Source organism: Tauraco erythrolophus, chromosome 12 (genome assembly GCF_009769465.1).
Source record: "Tauraco erythrolophus isolate bTauEry1 chromosome 12, bTauEry1.pri, whole genome shotgun sequence".
Lineage (NCBI taxonomy): Eukaryota > Metazoa > Chordata > Aves > Musophagiformes > Musophagidae > Tauraco > Tauraco erythrolophus.
Genome location: NC_141476.1, coordinates 3,602,886 through 3,620,955, shown reverse-complemented (window position 1 = coordinate 3,620,955; position 18,070 = coordinate 3,602,886). Strand labels below are relative to the sequence as shown.

At 43.4% G+C, this 18,070-nt stretch overlaps 1 protein-coding gene across 4 annotated transcripts in view; it reads left to right on the top strand.

Annotated features, from left to right (window-relative positions):
• Window positions 1–15,732: 15,732 nt before the first annotated feature.
• The window catches only part of CHL1 (cell adhesion molecule L1 like), a 55,235-nt gene continuing 52,897 nt past the window's right edge, over window positions 15,733–18,070 (top strand). For all 4 annotated transcript variants that reach the window (XM_086619135.1, XM_086619136.1, XM_086619133.1 and 1 more), the window contains exons 1-2: window positions 15,733–15,823; window positions 17,780–17,885. In XM_086619135.1, the coding sequence (XP_086475261.1) occupies window positions 15,733–15,823; window positions 17,780–17,885 (197 nt within the window). The remainder of the gene's footprint in view (window positions 15,824–17,779; window positions 17,886–18,070) is intronic.

Below are 18,070 nucleotides of genomic sequence, written 5' to 3'. Positions count from 1 at the left end.
CGGAGGCATTGCTGAACCTGGCTGCTGACTAGGAAGAAATTATAAGTGAAAGAAATTTCTAAGAAATCTGCTTGAAATCCATATTTCTCAAGAATTCTGTTGTTCACATTGTGACGTTTCCCTCCTCTACACAAATCTGCTTAGTACGTGTTGTGATATCATTTGTCTGATCTACTTTTCAGTTACTGGTGGGAGAGAAGGAAGAGAAGGAAAAAACACAATAATCACTTTGTGAAGTGCTCTGCCGATTTACCATGCCATAAAAGAGATACGCCATAGTTATTACTAAAGTCTAATTATGTAAATGACCTAATTTAGGACTGATTATTATAGCAAGTTTTGTTTCTTTTCCATATCGTTGATGGTTGTCCTTGAATGCAAATGTCACGGTGAGTATCATAAAATTAATTTTTGTGGAGACATGTCGTTACAGGGGCTGGGAAGGCAGGAGGCATGGCGGGCAGCGGAGGCTGCTCTGCAGACCTGTTATCTTTGCAAGAACAAACGTCGTCCGCAAGGATGGCAGGGAGGGGAGGGAAAACTCACGCAGCAGCAAATATTTAATTAAAAGAGCTGCTTGGACCGACTAGTTGTGGCAGCAGCTGCTTAAACAGAGATCTGTCCTTTAAATAACTTCGGCTAAATAAAGGGAGAAAAAGGAGAGTGGAGAGAAAAGCTCAAAGGGCATGTGCTGTAATTGCAGAAGTGGTTTTCACTTTTGCATCGCAATGTCTTTAGCAGCCATTAGCTCCTTCTCTGCCTGTTTTCAAAACCAGGATGCTTCAAGCTCTGGGAGTTTTAGGCAGTCATCGAAACGTAGAGAGGGGAGCGTCAGGGAGGTCAATGCCTCACCTGGCAGCTCCCGTTACCGTGGCTTAGGTGTGCATGGTCTAATGAGGAAGGCTCCTGTTGGCTTTTCTGCCACGAAGAATAAACCCAAATGCGGTAGGGACGGGATTAGTTCTCTTCCCAGCGTTCACTGACTAAATTCCGGATGAGCACATGGCTCCTGCAGCAGCAGGTTTGGCCTCAGCCCCCGTGCCAGAGAGATCAATATCGATCTCTCTGTGAGTTCCCTTTGGGCCTTCTTGGTCTGTGATGCTGCAACCTGGACCTCTGCAGGATTTGTGCTATTCGTTTAACGTGAAATATTATTTGTAATAACATAGCCCCATTTTTCAGGTAACACCTAAGAGCATCCATCAGGCTTCCAGACACAGTTCAGCTATATAATAAATGATGTTGTCTGCCCCAAGGGGATGAACCTTATGGACACACCAGCTGGGTTGGACAAGCGAGAAGAGTGTGGTGTGTCCGTGCGTTTGAGCGTGCTGGGCAGAGCTGTTTGAAATGCTCAGATCTGTGAGGAGGGACCCATGCAGCTCATCTTCACCCTGCTCTGGGGACCTTTGTAGGCTCACAGCTGGCCGCAGGGAAGCGTGAAGCAGAAGTTAAGTCAGAGTTGTTTGAGAGCAAAGTGTATGAAAGGGGTTGTGCAGTTCTTGTCTTCTTAATAACTGGCTCCTTGTGGTTCACTTAACTGTTCTCTGGTCAGCCTTTCTGAGGTGAGTAATCAAGTACATGAGATAATGATTAGATCCAATAAAGTGGATCTGTCCACATGATGCGATACAAATGAGATAAAAAACAATATGACCAACAGTATTGGTGATTTCTCAATATTTTTTTTTTTGTTAAGAAAAAGGTAGAACAACATGTGCGATGCTCTAGAAGCTCTATATGACGTGTATAATACAGTTTTCATGTGTGTGACATGGAGAACACTTTTTCTCAACGTGCATGTAATTGATTAGTACGATACATCTGCAGACAGACTGGCGAGCAAAAGTCACACTTGTTCCGAAGAACATCGTGTTATGGGCAGAATGGGTAATGAAGACCGTGGTTCTGTGTGTTTGACATTTAATATTAGGATTCTCCTTACAGTTTTGTGCAAATTTGACAGATTTTAATCATTCAGGCAGAATTTTTCACTCCTAATATATGTTTCTTGACTTCTAATTTAATTTTATTTACTTTCATTTCCAGCAAGTTGGAGGTCAGGTTTTTCCAAAATTGAGATAGGGGAAAATATGGTGTGTTTGTGCCCAGCATTTGTACAGTCACATCACGGGGAACTGGTAGCAGCTCCAGCCTTTACAACGAGGACTGAATTTTGGTGGTGTAGTTTAGGTGCACGTGTTCTACTGTTCCCACAGAAAGCAAAACACCAGGAGTAAAGAGAAAGGAGAAGTAATGATGTAATTACACTTGCTTAGTTAGTGGGCTCTGCCTCTGGGCTGTTTCGAAACCATGCTTCTGGGGAGATGCTTTCCCCAACTTCCACCAGCTAGCTGAGGGAATGGACTTAATTTTGCCTAATTTCCTTCAATACTCTTTTCTCCTGGTATTTAGAAAATCAGTGAATAATCTTCTGTGTTTCAAGGCTTTTAGAGATTCTGGATAGTGTGTGTGCTGAGTGTTTTGCCTCCTCCTTATTCTCTGCTCAGGCACCTAGTTGGACACAAATTGCATCTCTGAAGATCAACTGTTCCTTAAAACATAGAATGCGTGTATGTGATCCGTCTAATCGAATATCTTCTGTGTGATCACTGAAAATAACACAGTCACGGACAACCACTGTTCTGCATCTTGCCTGTAGTGAAAGGGATGAGGAACGTGGATCCAAGGGAGAGAGAAACAGAATTACCAGGTCTTTTCCCTTTCTTTCACAGCTACAGTAGATGCATTCAATAAATTGTCAGTTAACTGTCTGCAGTTTAGCTGATTGATGTTTTGATTCAGTGCTCTGAAAGAAGGCGTTAATGGAGAGAAGCAACTGTTGCAGCTGAAAAATCATTGAGATCTGGAGCGTTTTGAACAACGAGGCTTTTCTCTTACAATGGTGAAACTGCCTAAGTGAGTGCAGAAAACTGCTACCCGTGCTCAGAAATAATCTCCACCTTATCAACAGCTCAGTTTTCCTGAAAGCCTTGGTACAAAATGTTTCCATTAACACAAGCCGTTGAAACAAAATGATGACCAGGTGAATTGTAGCAGTTGTGCTGCTTAGAAGAATGTCTCAGGCACTTCCATTAAGGTTATAAACACTTTCCTCCCTGGAGGTCCTAGTCAAAAACTTGTCCCATCAGTTTCTCGTATGCCTCTGCTGGGATTGGAACAGCTCCTGAAGAATATGAGTGAAACAGGAGTGTCTCTCCTATGTGGGCTGGGCTTTTGCCTGTGTATTTTTCTTTAAACTTAGTGTTTGTTTTTCAGCTGTAAAGTTCTTCATGGGAAAAAGGGAATCACTGTAGACTCCAGCATCTAAGGCAAACACAAGGAAAGCAGGAAATGCAGAATCAAGTTGAAACATCCATTCCTCTCTAAGGCTACCATGTTTACTCTCCTAATACATGAACGGGGCCAAATTCTACATTTATTGCCCTACGTAAATTGTAGTGGTACTTCCTTGGTAGACTGCAAATCCCACTGGTAAGTGGGGATGATCCTCCTGTAAAAGCAAACCCAAACTGAGATTTGACCCAGTGCCTTGGGAAGAGATGCTCCCTGTCCAGGCAGGACGTGCCAGGATTTCAGAATTTATCCTGTGGTGGCATGGGTGGTGTTTAATCCCTAAATGCTTTCATGCAGTGTCTGTGCTTACATCATTACATCTCACTTCTTTTTTTTTTTCCTTTTTTTTCCTTTTTTTCTTTTTTTTCTTTTTTCTTTTTTCCTTTTTTTTTCTTTTTTCCTTTTTTTTTTCCTTTTTTCCTTTTTTTTTCTTTTTTCCTTTTCTTTTCCTTTTTTTCCTTTTTTTTTCCTTTTTTTTCCTTTTTCCTTTTTTTCCTTTTTTTTTTCCTTTTTTTTCCTTTTTTTCCTTTTTTTTCCTTTTTTCCTTTTTTTTTTTCCTTTTTTCCTTTTTTTCCTTTTTCTTTTTCCTTTTCCTTTTTTCCTTTTTTCCTTTTTTTCCTTTTTTTTTCCTTTTTTCCTTTTTTCCTTTTTTCCTTTTTTTCCTTTTTTTCCTTTTTTCCTTTTTTCCTTTTCCTTTTTTCCTTTTTTTCCTTTTTTTCCTTTTTCTTTTTTTCCTTTTTTTCCTTTTTTCTTTTTTCCTTTTTCCTTTTTCCTTTTTCCTTTTTTCCTTTTTTTTTTTCTTTTTTTTTTTTTCCTTTTTTCCTTTTTTCCTTTTTCCTTTTTCCTTTTCCTTTTTCCTTTTTTCCTTTTTTCGTTTTTTTTCCTTTTTTCCTTTTTCCTTTTTCCTTTTTTCCTTTTTTCTTTTTTTCCTTTTTTTCTTTTTCCTTTTCCTTTTTCCTTTTTTCTTTTTCTTTTTTCCTTTTTTTTTCTTTTTCCTTTTTTCCTTTTTTCCTTTTTCTTTTTTTTCTTTTTTCCTTTTTCCTTTCCTTGTTTTTCCTTTTTCCTTTTTTCCTTTTTTCCTTTTCCTTTTTCCTTTTTTCCTTTTTTCCTTTTTCTTTTTTCCTTTTTTTTCCTTTTTTCTTTTTTTCCTTTTTTTTCCCTTTTTTCTTTTTCTCCTTTTTTTCCTTTTTTCCTTTCCTTTTTTTCCCTTTTTTTTCACTTTTTTCCTTTTTTCCTTTTTTCCTTTTTCCTTTTTTTCCTTTTTTCCTTTTTTTCCTTTTTTTCCTTTTTTTCCCTTTTTTCTTTTTTTCCTTTTTTCCCTTTTTTCCTTTTTTCCTTTTTTCCTTTTTTTTCCTTTTTTTTCCTTTTTCCTTTTTTCCTTTTTTTCCTTTTTTTCCTTTTTTCTTTTTTTTCCTTTTTTTCCTTTTTTCCTTTTTTCTTTTTTCCTTTTTTCCTTTTTTTTCCTTTTTTTTTTTCTTTTTTTTTCCTTTTTCTTTTTTTTCCTTTTTTTTTCCTTTTTTTCCTTTTTTTTCTTTTTTTTTTCCTTTTTTTTTCTTTTTTTTCCTTTTTTTTCTTTTTTTTTTCCTTTTTTTTTTCCTTTTTTTTTCCTTTTTTTTTTACTTTTTTTTTGCTTTTTTTTTTACTTTTTTTTTTACCACCCAAGTAATCCCTTGTATCTCTGGTAATGTGGAAAATGTTGGAAGCTTAATGGCCTTGACTTATCAGGAAAAGCAAGCGTCATGAGATCCTCCACGAAGCTGAAAGAGCTAATCTCTTTTATTGCACAGAAGGAAGAAAAATCAGAATAAGGCAGAAAGCACACGAGATTGCTTGCCGTGAAACTCTCCGTTGTCATGAGTCGCTGGCTGCAATTTAAATTAGAAACACACAGTGTCCCAATGACTTTCACTGTCTTGTAGTGCTGTTGTGCTGAGATACAAGAATAACATTGATGTAGAAGGAGATTTGCTTCGGTTTTGATGTTTTTCTTTGGTTTTAAGATTTTGTATGTGAAGCCTGATAGGATTTTCCTCTTGAGTTCTGGGGAACACACTGAGCCTCCCTTGAGTCCACGAGGGAGAGAAGTGCCGTGGACCTGTGTGTTACATGGCATGGGTGAAGCAGTGGGCTCAGATTTAGGAGTTTTGATATTTGACAGTATTTGCCAGTGATGTACATTAGGAGTGGGTTCACCTGTCTGAGATACATCAGGAAAAATCAATCCATAGTGGGTCAAGTGGGAATAATAGCTGTTTTCTGCTGTTTATAGAGGTAATTAATTTGCAATTAAATACCTTTTTTCCCCTCACCCCGTTCATATTGTCACCTTGCTGCTCGCACAGGGAGTAAACACAAACCCATGCTGTGAAAATCGCTAACACAAAGCAGAGCCCTCCTCGCTCCGCAGTGGTTTCTGTCATTGGCAGATGATTTTCCTGGCATGGGGGATGCTCCTGCACCACGAGCACCCCACACCCTTGCGTGGAGCCCGTTAGGTGCTGGGTGCTGGAAATTTCCCTCCTCCTTTACTGCCCGATGACGTGCAGCACGTCTCCTGGGGCACATCCCCCTCCCATGTCTCTGCGTTTGGGAGGGGGATATGATGTTTTCACTCAGCTTTATGCTGAATGAACAATCTCATATGAGATTCCAGGCCTGCCAGGAGCTCTGCCTGGCAGATCCCCTGCCCACATTTCCAATCCAATGGGGCTCTGCCTGGCTTTGTGGCTGCAGAGCGATGTGCTGCGGAGCAGGAGCTGGAATGGCTCAAACTAACTGTGGCATGAGCTGGTTTTCAGGGGAGGTTTTTAAGGTGAAGCAGGATTTCTCCTAGGAGGTGCTGCTTTGATAGAATGCATTTGTTTGTTGTTATGAATATGAGAAAGCTCATGATTTTGCTATTATTTTGTGCTTTGAAAGAGGGAGAACGGGCATACAAAAGAAGAAAGCGCCTTTGCCGCAAATTCATTTTGAAATTCCGGAGAATTTGCATTGCCTCCCTCGGAGGAGGCTGTCAGTAGCAGGCTCATCTGGAAACAAACTGCAACCTGCTTTTATTCCCTTTGTGCGCGGCTGACGCGCTGTGGTTCCCAGTCATCCAGCCCAGTTGCCACTGTACTTCGTTTTATGCTTCATGCTTGACCTATGAGCTGAAATGCTAATCGCTGATGAAAATTGCAATTAATATAAAACTAGTTTCAGCCAGAAATGTGGTAAGCTCATTTAGGGGATGTACTCTCTCAAGGAAATATAGGATGGCGAAAACCTCAGACAATAGTGTAATTTCTAACCGACTGGTGTGCCTTCAGATGCATCTGCAGAGCTCAAATCTGGGGCTGTTTTGTCACCAGTGAGAGGGGGTGGTTGTCACTGCATATTTGTAGGGCTGTGAAAAAGCCATTCTCACAACATTCCCCTACTACAGCGTTACCGCCTTGTGCTGGAATAATTTCTCTGTTTTCATTGGTTAACAAAAGATGAATGAATGTACAGCCATACTTTTAATAAAAGGAGATACAACAGATACATGTGGGGGAATTAGGCTGCTCTTACATATGTAAATGTACATATATGTAAAGCCAGGAACCTTATTTTATGGTGACTTGTACAAGTATTATGCAAAATACACTTTATAGCGCAATGAAATATAATCTAAAATTTTATTAAGGTATTTTTAGTTCAGCTTTAACTTTAGACACCTTAGGAACTTACTAATTAAATAATTGTTGATTTCTCAGAAGTCTGCAGAACGTTTACACAAGCAATTTATGCTGCAGGATGTGGTATATACAGCTCAAGTACACTATCTTAAATCCAGATTTTTCCCATGAAAGAAAGATTGCTGCCAGAGTAGAGCTGAAAGAAGGCTAGAAGATGACGAATATAAAGGTGTGGACTGGTTCCCACTCAAGGAAAGGCTAAGTTTGTGTCTACAAGACCTGAACTCATCTGTTACAGGAGCTGCTGTGTAGCTCAGCGCTCCCTCTGCTCAGAGTCGCTGCCCAGTTGACCTACTCCAAAAGTCAACTGGAGAAAAACAGTGTCCCGTGCAGTGGGGATGGCCAGGGAACCTGGACCTGAGACCGGACTAAGCAGCGAAGTTGCCCCACCACATGTGCGTGCTCTGGTTAAGCTGGTGCTCTTGGTGGGGTTCAGTTTGGGAACAGGATCGCGAAGGAGGGATTCGGGGAATTGCACAATCATAAGTGATCCGGAGGGGACCCGCAGAGAGTCAGTGAGAGCCAGTGAGACTATTGAGCCACAAGTTTAATACGGCACATGTTGAGGGACTCGTTATCTCAGGTGATGGAGGTCAAAGTACATCATCGATTAAGAAAAAGAAAGAGGTACTTAAAGTTGTGGAAGAAAGGCCCATTGGTAGCGATTATGAACAGAAGGCTTGATGCAGCATCTGGCTCAGAAAGTCCCCAGGCAGCTGTGGGAGATGAGGAGGATGTATGTACCAGGAGAGGATCCTCCTGCATTCCCTCTACTGCTTATCCACACCTTCCCCGTCAGGAGGGCTGACCCAGAGTGACTTCGGCGTGACCTGGTGTCCCGGTTGTTGTTAGGCACCGTCATCCTCCTGCAATCAACACAGATGCTTGTATTTATTTACATATTTAAGAACATCCATAAAGGTGGAATAAGGCTGCAGGGTGTTCAGGTTTATGTGCTCCTAATGGTAGGAACAACCACATCAACGCTTATCTCAATTTACTCGTAAGCGCTGCGTCAATAACGTTATAAGTGAAGTTTAATGACGTATTCATCATAAACGATGTGCTGCTCACAGTTAACAGTTACTTCTTTGGTTATGAAAAAGCCAAACCAGGTATTGATTTCCACACTGGATTTTCTCTTGAGTCTTTATTACAAGTGCTGCTCGGAGGCATTTTGAGCTCAGCGGAGGTGATGTGGCAAACCTGGTCTCCTGACCGTCTTCTCAGAGCTGCTACTGTTTGAGTAGCTTTCTGCTGTGAAGATTCACAGCTGCAAAAGTGAACTCCGTTTTCAGCAGTTGTGTAATTTGTATTAAGTTGGTGGTTTTATCAGACGTTCCAGGTCTTAAGTTTGCTCACACAAATTGTCACAGGAAGCCAATACAAAAGTGGGGAGTTTTATTCAAGATTGCTGGACTTAAAGTTTACAAATGATCCTCCACTGGGCTAAGGCAAGTCCACTTAACATTAGATGGGTTGAGCAGATAGACCAAAATGGGTACTGACAAATTATTTATGAAGTTTAAATACCACATGTTGCCAGAAACATTGCTCAGTTCGGCATTGTTTTTAAAAAATAAACCCTTGCAGACTTGAAAGGAGCCGTCCAATGGAGCATGTTGGAAGATGCAAGGGTGAAAAAGAAAAAGGAAAAGAAAAAAAAATCAGATAGCTAATTTATCTGAATCATATTGGTGAAACGATGATACAGAATCCATTTATTTACTTATTTTTAGGAAAACCTGAAGACTTCTCATTCTTTGTGGGCAAGTACCTTTAGATCCTGGGAAGGAGGCTTCACATTAGCAAATGTCAGCAGGCAGCTATCAACAAGCAGATCATTTGTACTGATTAGAAGCCACATTTCTTTGGTTTTCAATCATCGTGTGTGTGTAAAAGACGTGCAAGGCTTTAAGAAATATGGTCCTTGTGCTCTGTGATTTAGCAGTACAGCGCTTCAGCTACTAGATGTACGAAACAAATTAAATCAAATCTGTCAGGTGCTGCGCCGTTACACGGGCAGAGTGATGACCAAGAGAAATCTTTAACCATTTATAGCTAGCTTTTAAATGGTTTGAGAGCACAGGGTGCAATCTGCCGGGGCTCCAGGGGGATTGTGTTTTAGGATTTTGTTGGGAACAGCTGGGAGTAGATAAGGCAGCATTTGCAAAAATGGATAGCTGGTGCCGGCTGCCTTCTCCCGGGGTCGGACACTTGGAAGGGAAGATGCTCGTACACCTTTTCAGCTTCCACTCAGCTCAGGGTAGATCTCAGACAGACAGAAACAGCATCGATTGAGTTTCCACACAATCAGCACAAACTATCAAACGGAGAGGTCGGTCACGGCCGGGTGGCAGCAGATGTTGGCTCAGGGAGAGGTCCAGCCCTCACCCTGCTGTGTCCGCCTGCCCGGGGAGGTGCCCGGCCTGGTCCAGGTCTGGCTTCTCTTCCAGGAAACCAGGGCCTGACAAGCTGGGCTCCCCAAATCCCTCCTTACTTCTCACAACCTTGTCCCAGGGAAATTAATTCTAATGCTTACACCGTTTATTGAATTGAGTGTTTTACTGCAGCTTGTGCTGCAGTAAAACATTTCACAGCCTTGTGTGCGTATTTCTTTATCATTTATATTCGTTCTGTCATGTTTTCAGAGGGGTTTTGTGGTTTCAGAAATTGAAAGACTGGTGGATTACAAAATTGGGAAGGCATAATAGTTGCAATCATATTTGAAATGCACAAATTTTGTGAAATAATGTTGAAGTTGTTTAGTTGTACTGGAAACTTTTACTTTACATGTACTGGCCAATAATGTTTATAAAGTCCTTGGCAAGATAAATAATACATAGACTTTTCTCACTAAACCTCCTGAGAGCGGAATTGCATCTAAAAAAAGATCTTCATGCTTATGTGCTGCAGCCTATTTGGAAATATTTTACCACGGAAGGAAGAACGTCTTTCTGATTTGGATGATTGCTTTAATCACCCCCAGCGTATGCATCATGGGCTGCTTTTCTGAGAGCTGACAACATCCAAAAATAGGTGACTGGGGTAGAGTCAAGTGAAGGTTATCTTCTGGCTGGTGCTAACACTGGGATGTCAAAAAGCTTTTAGGGGAAAAGCTATGGATAACATTGACACCTGAAGTAAAACGATGGGTCCTTATGAATATTCCTTCTCATCTTTGCCAAACACAAGTGACTCTGCATGTGTGGGGTTTTTTTTGTTTCAGGGTAAAAAAGAAGATCTATAGCTGCATAAATACTGTAGCTGTAGCGTTACGTTTAAGGCTTCACTAGCATAAATCTTAACCTTTCTTAGCTAATTAGTGAAGTAGGGAGGTATTCCTGCTCACGGCATGGAAGAGCGCAGAGGTGATTAATCCTGCATGCTCCCCAGGGCTCTGCCTGTGTCCCAGGGGACCGTGGCTCCTGTTCTGGGAGCTGCTGGGGGAGCACTTTGTCCCATCCTGAACACATTTCCTCACCTCCTGTTTTTTTTTTGTCATTCATTTGCTGGAAGGCTCTGCAGTGGAGGGGAGAAACAGGCATGGAGGCTCATTGGGGTGGAGGTGAACGCTTTTTGAGTAGAAGTCCTTGTCATTATACATCTTGATATCTGTCCTTGACATCTGTGGTGTCCCCTGAACCAGAGCATGCAGCTCGGAGCAGCAAGTGTGGAAACAGGCAGGTGGAGCATCCCTGCCACCCTCCACTCTAAAATTCCTTAGCATGCTAGATCATTCACTATGATCTTTTATTGAGTCTCAAGTTTTCCAGGTTTTGCGCCACCAGCCTCACCAAAGAGACCTCCAAAGGTGGTAGGGCTTCAGGAAGCTTTCCTTCAGAGGGTGATGTGGGTAGGAGCTGCGATCCCAGCCCCTGGGTCCAGGCTGACCTTGGGCTGAGAACTGTGCAGGGATGGGTGCGGACACGTCGGTGCTCTCCAGGCTGGAGAGCGGCCGCGTGGTCTGGGGCTGGCTGGGACACAGCGTATGGTTCCCAGCACAACTGTCTGCTATGGGTATGACCCAGCCATCGCCCTTGGGGGGAAGGGACCACGGCTCCTTTGGGATGGGGGATGTTTTGATCGTGTCTGGGGCTTTTTTCTTCTTCTTCTTCCGTGACTGTAGTCGAGAAAGAGTGAGAGTACTTAATTAAGCTCCTGTGCTGTGTAGTCACTTAACTTGCAACATATGGTATAATTATATAACCAATTTTTTATTTCTCATACCAGGAAGCAATTTTTTTCCAGAATTTTTTTTTTCTATTATTCTATAACTGAGGCCACACCGAAGGCTGTAATTTCTAATTGCCGATGGCTTTTATTTAACAATCCTGTAACGTATATGTCACTGAGAAATTAAATCTGATTCCAGCTAATGAAAAGGTCAGCCCAGGAATGTCCCAGTATTAAGCTGTGGCAATCCAGTACTTTCATGAATATTGTGCTGTACAGGACTTACACGAGGACCAAATCTTACATATTTTAAGAGGGCACCAAATAGCTGAGATTGATGCCATATTTAGTAGTGCAATTTAATTTCTGTTGGAAGCAGTAGACCAGTAATCTGGGAATTTTGGCTGTCATCCTGTTACTATTTATGAGCAATTTTAATGTAGTAATTACATGTAGGGAAAATTGTTCACTAGGTTGATGAGATAAATGGAAATTTAATTTTTTTGTTCTCATTTAGTTTTCCGATGTTTTTGTTACACGCTTCTGGAAGCAATGGTATACAATAAAAGAATCTGGAACTGCATCGCTCCCTAGAAATACTGATGTTTTGAAAGATTTGCTCACTGTAAGTTAAAGGCAGCTCATTAAACAAACAAATGAGCTGTCCTTAGAGCAATCAGTATTTACTATTAACTGAACAGCACAGCAAATAATGAATTGCAGGTAAGGAAGTACAGATAAGTATTTGCAGCGAATTCAATTTACTTGACTTAAGCCTGAGGCTGAGAAAAATAAACACAAAGATAGGAATGGAAGGAGGAGGGGGGAAAAGAGAAAGGAAGAGGAGGGATCATAAATGGAGCGTTTGTTGTAACGTAGGTGTTCGTTCATCGTGCCCAGGAAAGGTTTCCTTAAGTAATCTTTTGCCCCCACTCCTTGGTGCGAGGGATGCTGCAGCCAACTCCTGGGGAGAACAAAGGAGGATGTGGAATTCCTGGGAAAGAGCAGGGACACACGGCAAGCTCTGGGCCTGATCCAGCACACTGGCTCGGGGCGCAGGGCTGACGTTTTTCCCCAGGTCAAGACTGTACAAGTTGCTCCCTGGCACTTGCGAGACCCCAGGAGAGTGTTGGGCTTTGGCACCAGCGAGACCGAAACCTGCCCGTCGCTGCCAAGTGCTTGCAGGGCCACCTCGTTCATTCCTCCAAATTCCTTAAGCAGTTAAATTGTTCATTTGCTCTGCGTTGGCGGGAGATGAGAAATTTTAGGTTGGAGTTTAATCATCCTGGGAGCGAAACGTCGTGCTGCCTGGAGTTTGGGTACGCAGCTGCGTAAGGCTGGGATGGATGGGGTGTCTGGGGGCCGTCTGATATTGCTCATTTCGGAAGGGGCTCGGGGTTATTTGGGCGCTGGAGATGAGAGGGAAGGCGGGTGATTTAATCAGGGACTCGGCAGTTTCTGCCGAGCTGCAGGCCTGAGGCTTGGTAGGACGGCCAAACGCGTGACAGCCATGCAGAACGCCCAGCACTTGGCAGCCCTGTCTGTACATCACCTGAAACACGGGGAATCGCCTGACACAGGTCTCCTTGTGGGGAGGATGTCTGTCTCGACCTGTCCATCTGCTGGGGACCATCTCAACCAGTGACTGGTTGAGTGGGGCACGTCGGGGCAGATGTGTGTTAAGTGTTACCCTTCCATAATAACCGCGGTTGCAACCAGCACATCAGGATAACGCCTCCATTACTCCGTTAGGGATAATACATGTAATATACGAACAGGAGGCTTGTCTTGCTGGGTGGTTATCACCAGGTCGATACTTCCACAAAGATACTGCTGCTTAATTCACGTCACCTCGGGATCGCACCTCCTGGAAACCGCCGCGGAATCAAACGGCGGAGGTTAAACGCAGCTGCAGGGAGATTTCCGCGTGGCCTTTGGAAGCATCCGATGGCTGCGCGCAGGTCCAGCGCCCTGGGCCCCCAAGTGCTCGCTGCTTCCCGATGCCGGCGCTGTCGGCCCCCTGCATTAGTATTCAGCCCAGGGAAGGAGTGCCAGGCGCTAGACAGAGCGGCTAATTACAGCAGCCTGCAGAGGCAAGGCCGGCTGCACCGCGTGATAAAGGATATCCGTTTTATTTAGTACATTTCTTCTTCACTCTATGTCGTTTTATGGAAAAAACCCCACAAAAACAGAAAAGAAAATGTGAGCTAATGGGTGTAGTTAAGGAATCAAACTGTTTTCCTGTTTTTTTCTTGAATTTAATCTGAATCTATCCAACATTCCTATAAAAAGAAAGTTTCTGCTTCTCGATCTGTAGCCTTAGCAAGCTGCGTACCTCCCATAATCCCAGCTCCCCCTCCTCTGCTCGGCATCCCGGTCCCCGGAGCTGTCTGGTGGCACGAGGAGGAGAGGGCTCCACCGCCACTCGTGTGCCATCTGCGAGCAGCAGCACCAGGCAGGTTTTTATGAGCCTAAATTGCAATTGTGTGGCTAGAGGGTTTGCTGTCAGAGCATCTGTCTTACCATCGATGGCACGGATCTGGAACAAGAGCAGGTAAGGTAGGGCAGGAGAGCGGGGGCTGCTGCATGGCTGTGGGTCGTATGTGCCCCCCACCCTGGGATACAGCCCGGATTTTGTTGGACTGAGGTTTGGAAAGGTCTATTGCTCACAGGTTAGAGCCAGGAGAAATCAAACAATGGGAAATATTGACTGCCACAAAAGAGAACTTACCGATGTTGACTGATTCTGCCTGATTTGCACCCAGACACAACCTGGGATTGGCAGCTCAGGCTGTGGGTCCCTGTCCCCTCCGGTGCCCTTCTGCACCGTCCCCCTCTGCCGAGCGAGGCACTAAGCAGATTAGTCAGCTTCTTCCATCAGCGAACACTCGCTGCCTAAGATACTTAGAAGACATCTGTTTTTTAGCCTCATTTCTAAACAAATGAGGCTTATGTGATTACACTGTCTGTCTCTTGTCCCCTTGTTGGCCAATTTCAATCTTCACCCAGGGATTTTGGTCTCAAAGATGTCAACTTCCAAAAAGTTTCCATGAACTGGTGACCAAGTGACCAGAAATTATCATTCTAATGCCTCTGGAGAAAGGGCCGCGGCACAACCTGTTGGCCATCTCCGAGAGCCGAAGCAAGAGGGAGCGTGCTGGGTAGAAGGGAAACCTCTGCTGCTTCGTGCCTGTGTTTTGTAGGCAAACCAACCATCAGGATCAAAGCATTATGGGCTGGCATGTGCTGGCTGCGTAGCTCGGTGCTGGTGCTCCAGCAGCAGCCAGCTGTGCTGGGCAAGGGCGAGGGTTCCACCTCCTGCCTGCCCCCACATGCCAACTGCTCTTGGTGATCCCAGGATTGCTTTTCTGATCCGTGGATTAACTGGGTGGTATGTGCAAAGATATGAGAGCTGTGTGCGAGTCAGGCTTAGTCTGGAAATACATTGCCGTGGTCGTACAGCTCAGCTTGGGAACTCAACGGCTTGAGTCAGAGCTGGCGGTGGCGCGCAGCTTGGGCCTCTCCTCCCTCATAGCAGCCTTGTCTCAAAAATTACTCTTGCAAAATTATCTTGACAACTGAGTTCTACTTTCTCATGAGACTGATGTCCCATAGTGCTCTGTGTTAGAAAATGCATGAGTACAGAACAAATACCTGCTAATATTTCACCGAGATACTGTGAACGATGCTGACGACTGAAACCCTCTGAACACCCACGTTTGTAGAATTCTCTCTCCTTTACTCCGCTGTGGATTACACTTAAATGCTCATTAGACCTGAGTATGTCTCGTTTTGGCAGCCGCCTGATGCTTTTGCCTTGTAATGCAGAACCTCAGGATGTGTAATGAATTGTGTAAAACTTACGTGTAGTAGTTCTGGGATTTGCAGGAAAAGCAAAGGTTTCGTGTTCTGGTCCTCGTTAATGAACTAAACTAGATTGTGTCCTTTCTTGTACATAAATGAAAGATAAAAGACATACGAGCTTTATGAACGAGGTCATTAGTGTACCCAATTTCGCTCATTAGATCTGTTACATTACTTTCCAACTTACACAACTCTCATTAGCAGAATTTATGAACTGGAATGATTACAAATATGCCATCTTTTAAACCATCCTTACTTTTAATTGCAAAACAAAAAATAATTATCCTTCCGTGCTATAATGAATTTGTACTTTTGTGCACGTATTTTTTTTTTTTTGTTAGTGCTTTAATAGAGGACCTTCCCGAAACCAAGGGGTGGGGAGGGAGGAGAGGAAATTGTACCACTCAGTGCAATTTGCAATTTAGCTGCGAATCCTGAAGCATTACTTGAATTTAGTAACCTTGTTAGAACTGAGTTAATATTGTGAGCTAATGTGGCTGTTTCTTTTCCTCGCTAGGCTCTCGATTTCACATCCTTACATCTGATTTGAAGTGACGGGGAGAGGAAGCATAAGGTATCTCTCATTCTGTTTGGACTCCTTGTTTACAGAAGAGTGATGGAGACACTATTAAGCACAAGAGGGATCACCATATGCCTGTTTTTCTTTGTATTGAGTTTGGCAGCAGCTATTGAAATACCATTATCAGGTGAGTTGTGGCTATTTACTGAACACTTTGCTGGTTTGTTTTCCTATCCTTTTTTTTTTTTTTTTCTTTTTAAACATTTCCTCATAGAAAAAATATTAAATCCTGCCTTTCAGTTGAATTTAATTCTGCCACAACATGGCCTTTGGGAAATTGAGATGTGATAAAAATGTAAGTTACTTTGTTTGGACCTGTTTAAGTGTAGCAGTAAACTTGTCTAATAACATATATCTGGTGTTTGTGATCCAGCACACCGCTTGGCTCCAAGGGTTTGCTTTTGTCCTTCACATAAATTCCTCATTTTGGCTCAGAATCTCCCTGAAGCTTGTTTGATATACGTATACCCTTACTGGCTTGTCTTCCAACCTGCTGTTTCAGTCTGAAAAAGGAGCAGGTGTATGTCTCGGGGCGTACATTAGTCCCCAGAGAAGTATTTTCGACGCCTCGTGTGCCACCCTGGGGAGCACCTCCCTTATCCCTGTCTGGCTGTGATGCATTCAAACTGCCTGTTTTACACGGCTGGTGTGGTTTCAGGACACATGTAAAATATGAGATGTGGCTCATAGGGGACAACCCAATGAAAGCCAGTGGACCCACTGCCTGGAGTACAGCCCAGACCTCCCAAGCTTTGCGTTTTTCAAACATAAAGGGACCGAGAGGATTACAACCGACAGGTGGTTTTTTGGGGGAAAAAAACCCAAAACCAACAAAACACAGCAAAGCAAAACTCAACAATATTGAGTTTTGAATGAATTACGGTGGGGATAACTAACTAACTAACTAAATAAACCTAAGGAAAAAGAAATATAGGGTCTTTGCAGGGTGCTGTAGCCTCACAGCAGGACACGGGCCGGTTCCAGGGCATCATGTGGACCTGCCGTGAGCTGTTAGCACTCTGGAGTCTGCCAATAGCCCTGGCTGCAAAGGAGAAGGCAATCGATTGGGTTTACAGGATATTTTTCCAAGGCTATTCAAGCTTGTGTTAACAGCATTAGAAAGTAGAAGTTTTTTGGAGGAAGGTACTGTGGTGGCTCCTTATGTTTTAAATAAAGCAAAAGTGGAGCTGTGACTGTCAAGTGCAGGACAAACTGCCTGGGCATCCACTGTTTTTAAGTACCTACACAGGAGAACCATCTAGTCCTTAATTTGCTTTAATGAAGCACTTTATATTTTAATAAAAAAGGAATTATGTCTGATCAGTGGAGCTGGTGGGCTTGGAAGTGTTCAGCTTTGAGACCACGTGGTACGACAAGACACCACGTTTTGCTCCAGCTTTGAGCTTCCTGGACTTAAAAAAGCAACCAAAGAGCACGTTAATTTTCTTCCTGGCTGCTTACAGCAATGTGAGGATCCTATTATCCCCAGCTCCACTGCGGGGAGCATTCTCCCTCGCGTGGCTCTTACACAGACATTTGCAATGCTTTAATTCCCCTAGAAAAAAAATAAAATAGTGAAACATCATTGTGTGACCGGTAACAGCTCTTCCCCTGCTGTACCCTGGAGCGGGTACTAAGTCATCTTTGCAGTCCATGGATTTCCTGGCAATTTTATCCAGGATGGAAAGGGGAGTTGGCTACTTCATGTGTGTGTATCTGTGCCTGGGTTAAAAAGCCAGTTATTGACTTTACCGCTGAATGAATGTACCAGTCTGCACAACTGTGCTTTGGCTTTAGCTTCAGCATGGCCCCAGCTCTCCTCTGCCCTGGATGGGTTGGTCATACATGGAAGTGTGGGCAGGTGATGCCCGTGAGCGGCTGGTGGAATGTGGTTGGTGCTGTCGAACCTTGCTCCGGCTGCCGAGCCAGCAACAGTGTTCAGGTGTGGGAGCAGAGAGTACTGTCCATGCCAAGCCTCACTCTTTGCAGGATTAAGGTGACATTGTCCCTTCCGATGAAAGGACCTGAGCAGAGCACAGTTTTGCTTAAATGACGTTTTAACCCAGTACCTCTTTGTGTTCAGTTGCGCAGCTTCCAACAATCACGGAGCAATCTCACACCCAGGTTGCTTACCCTTTTGATGAGGACTTTACCATTAAATGTGAAGCTAGAGGAAACCCACAGCCCACGTGAGTACTGCTTTCACTGGAGAAGCACGTAGAAACCGAATTTGCCTTCAGCCTCTGCCGAACATTGTTCTGGTTTTGAGGAGGGGAGGAATAGCTGATGTACAGTAACCTACTCGTCATAGTAAGACGAGGTCAAGGGTTGGGTTTCCATTTAGGCCATTCAGCTTTTGTTGTTCAATCACTTC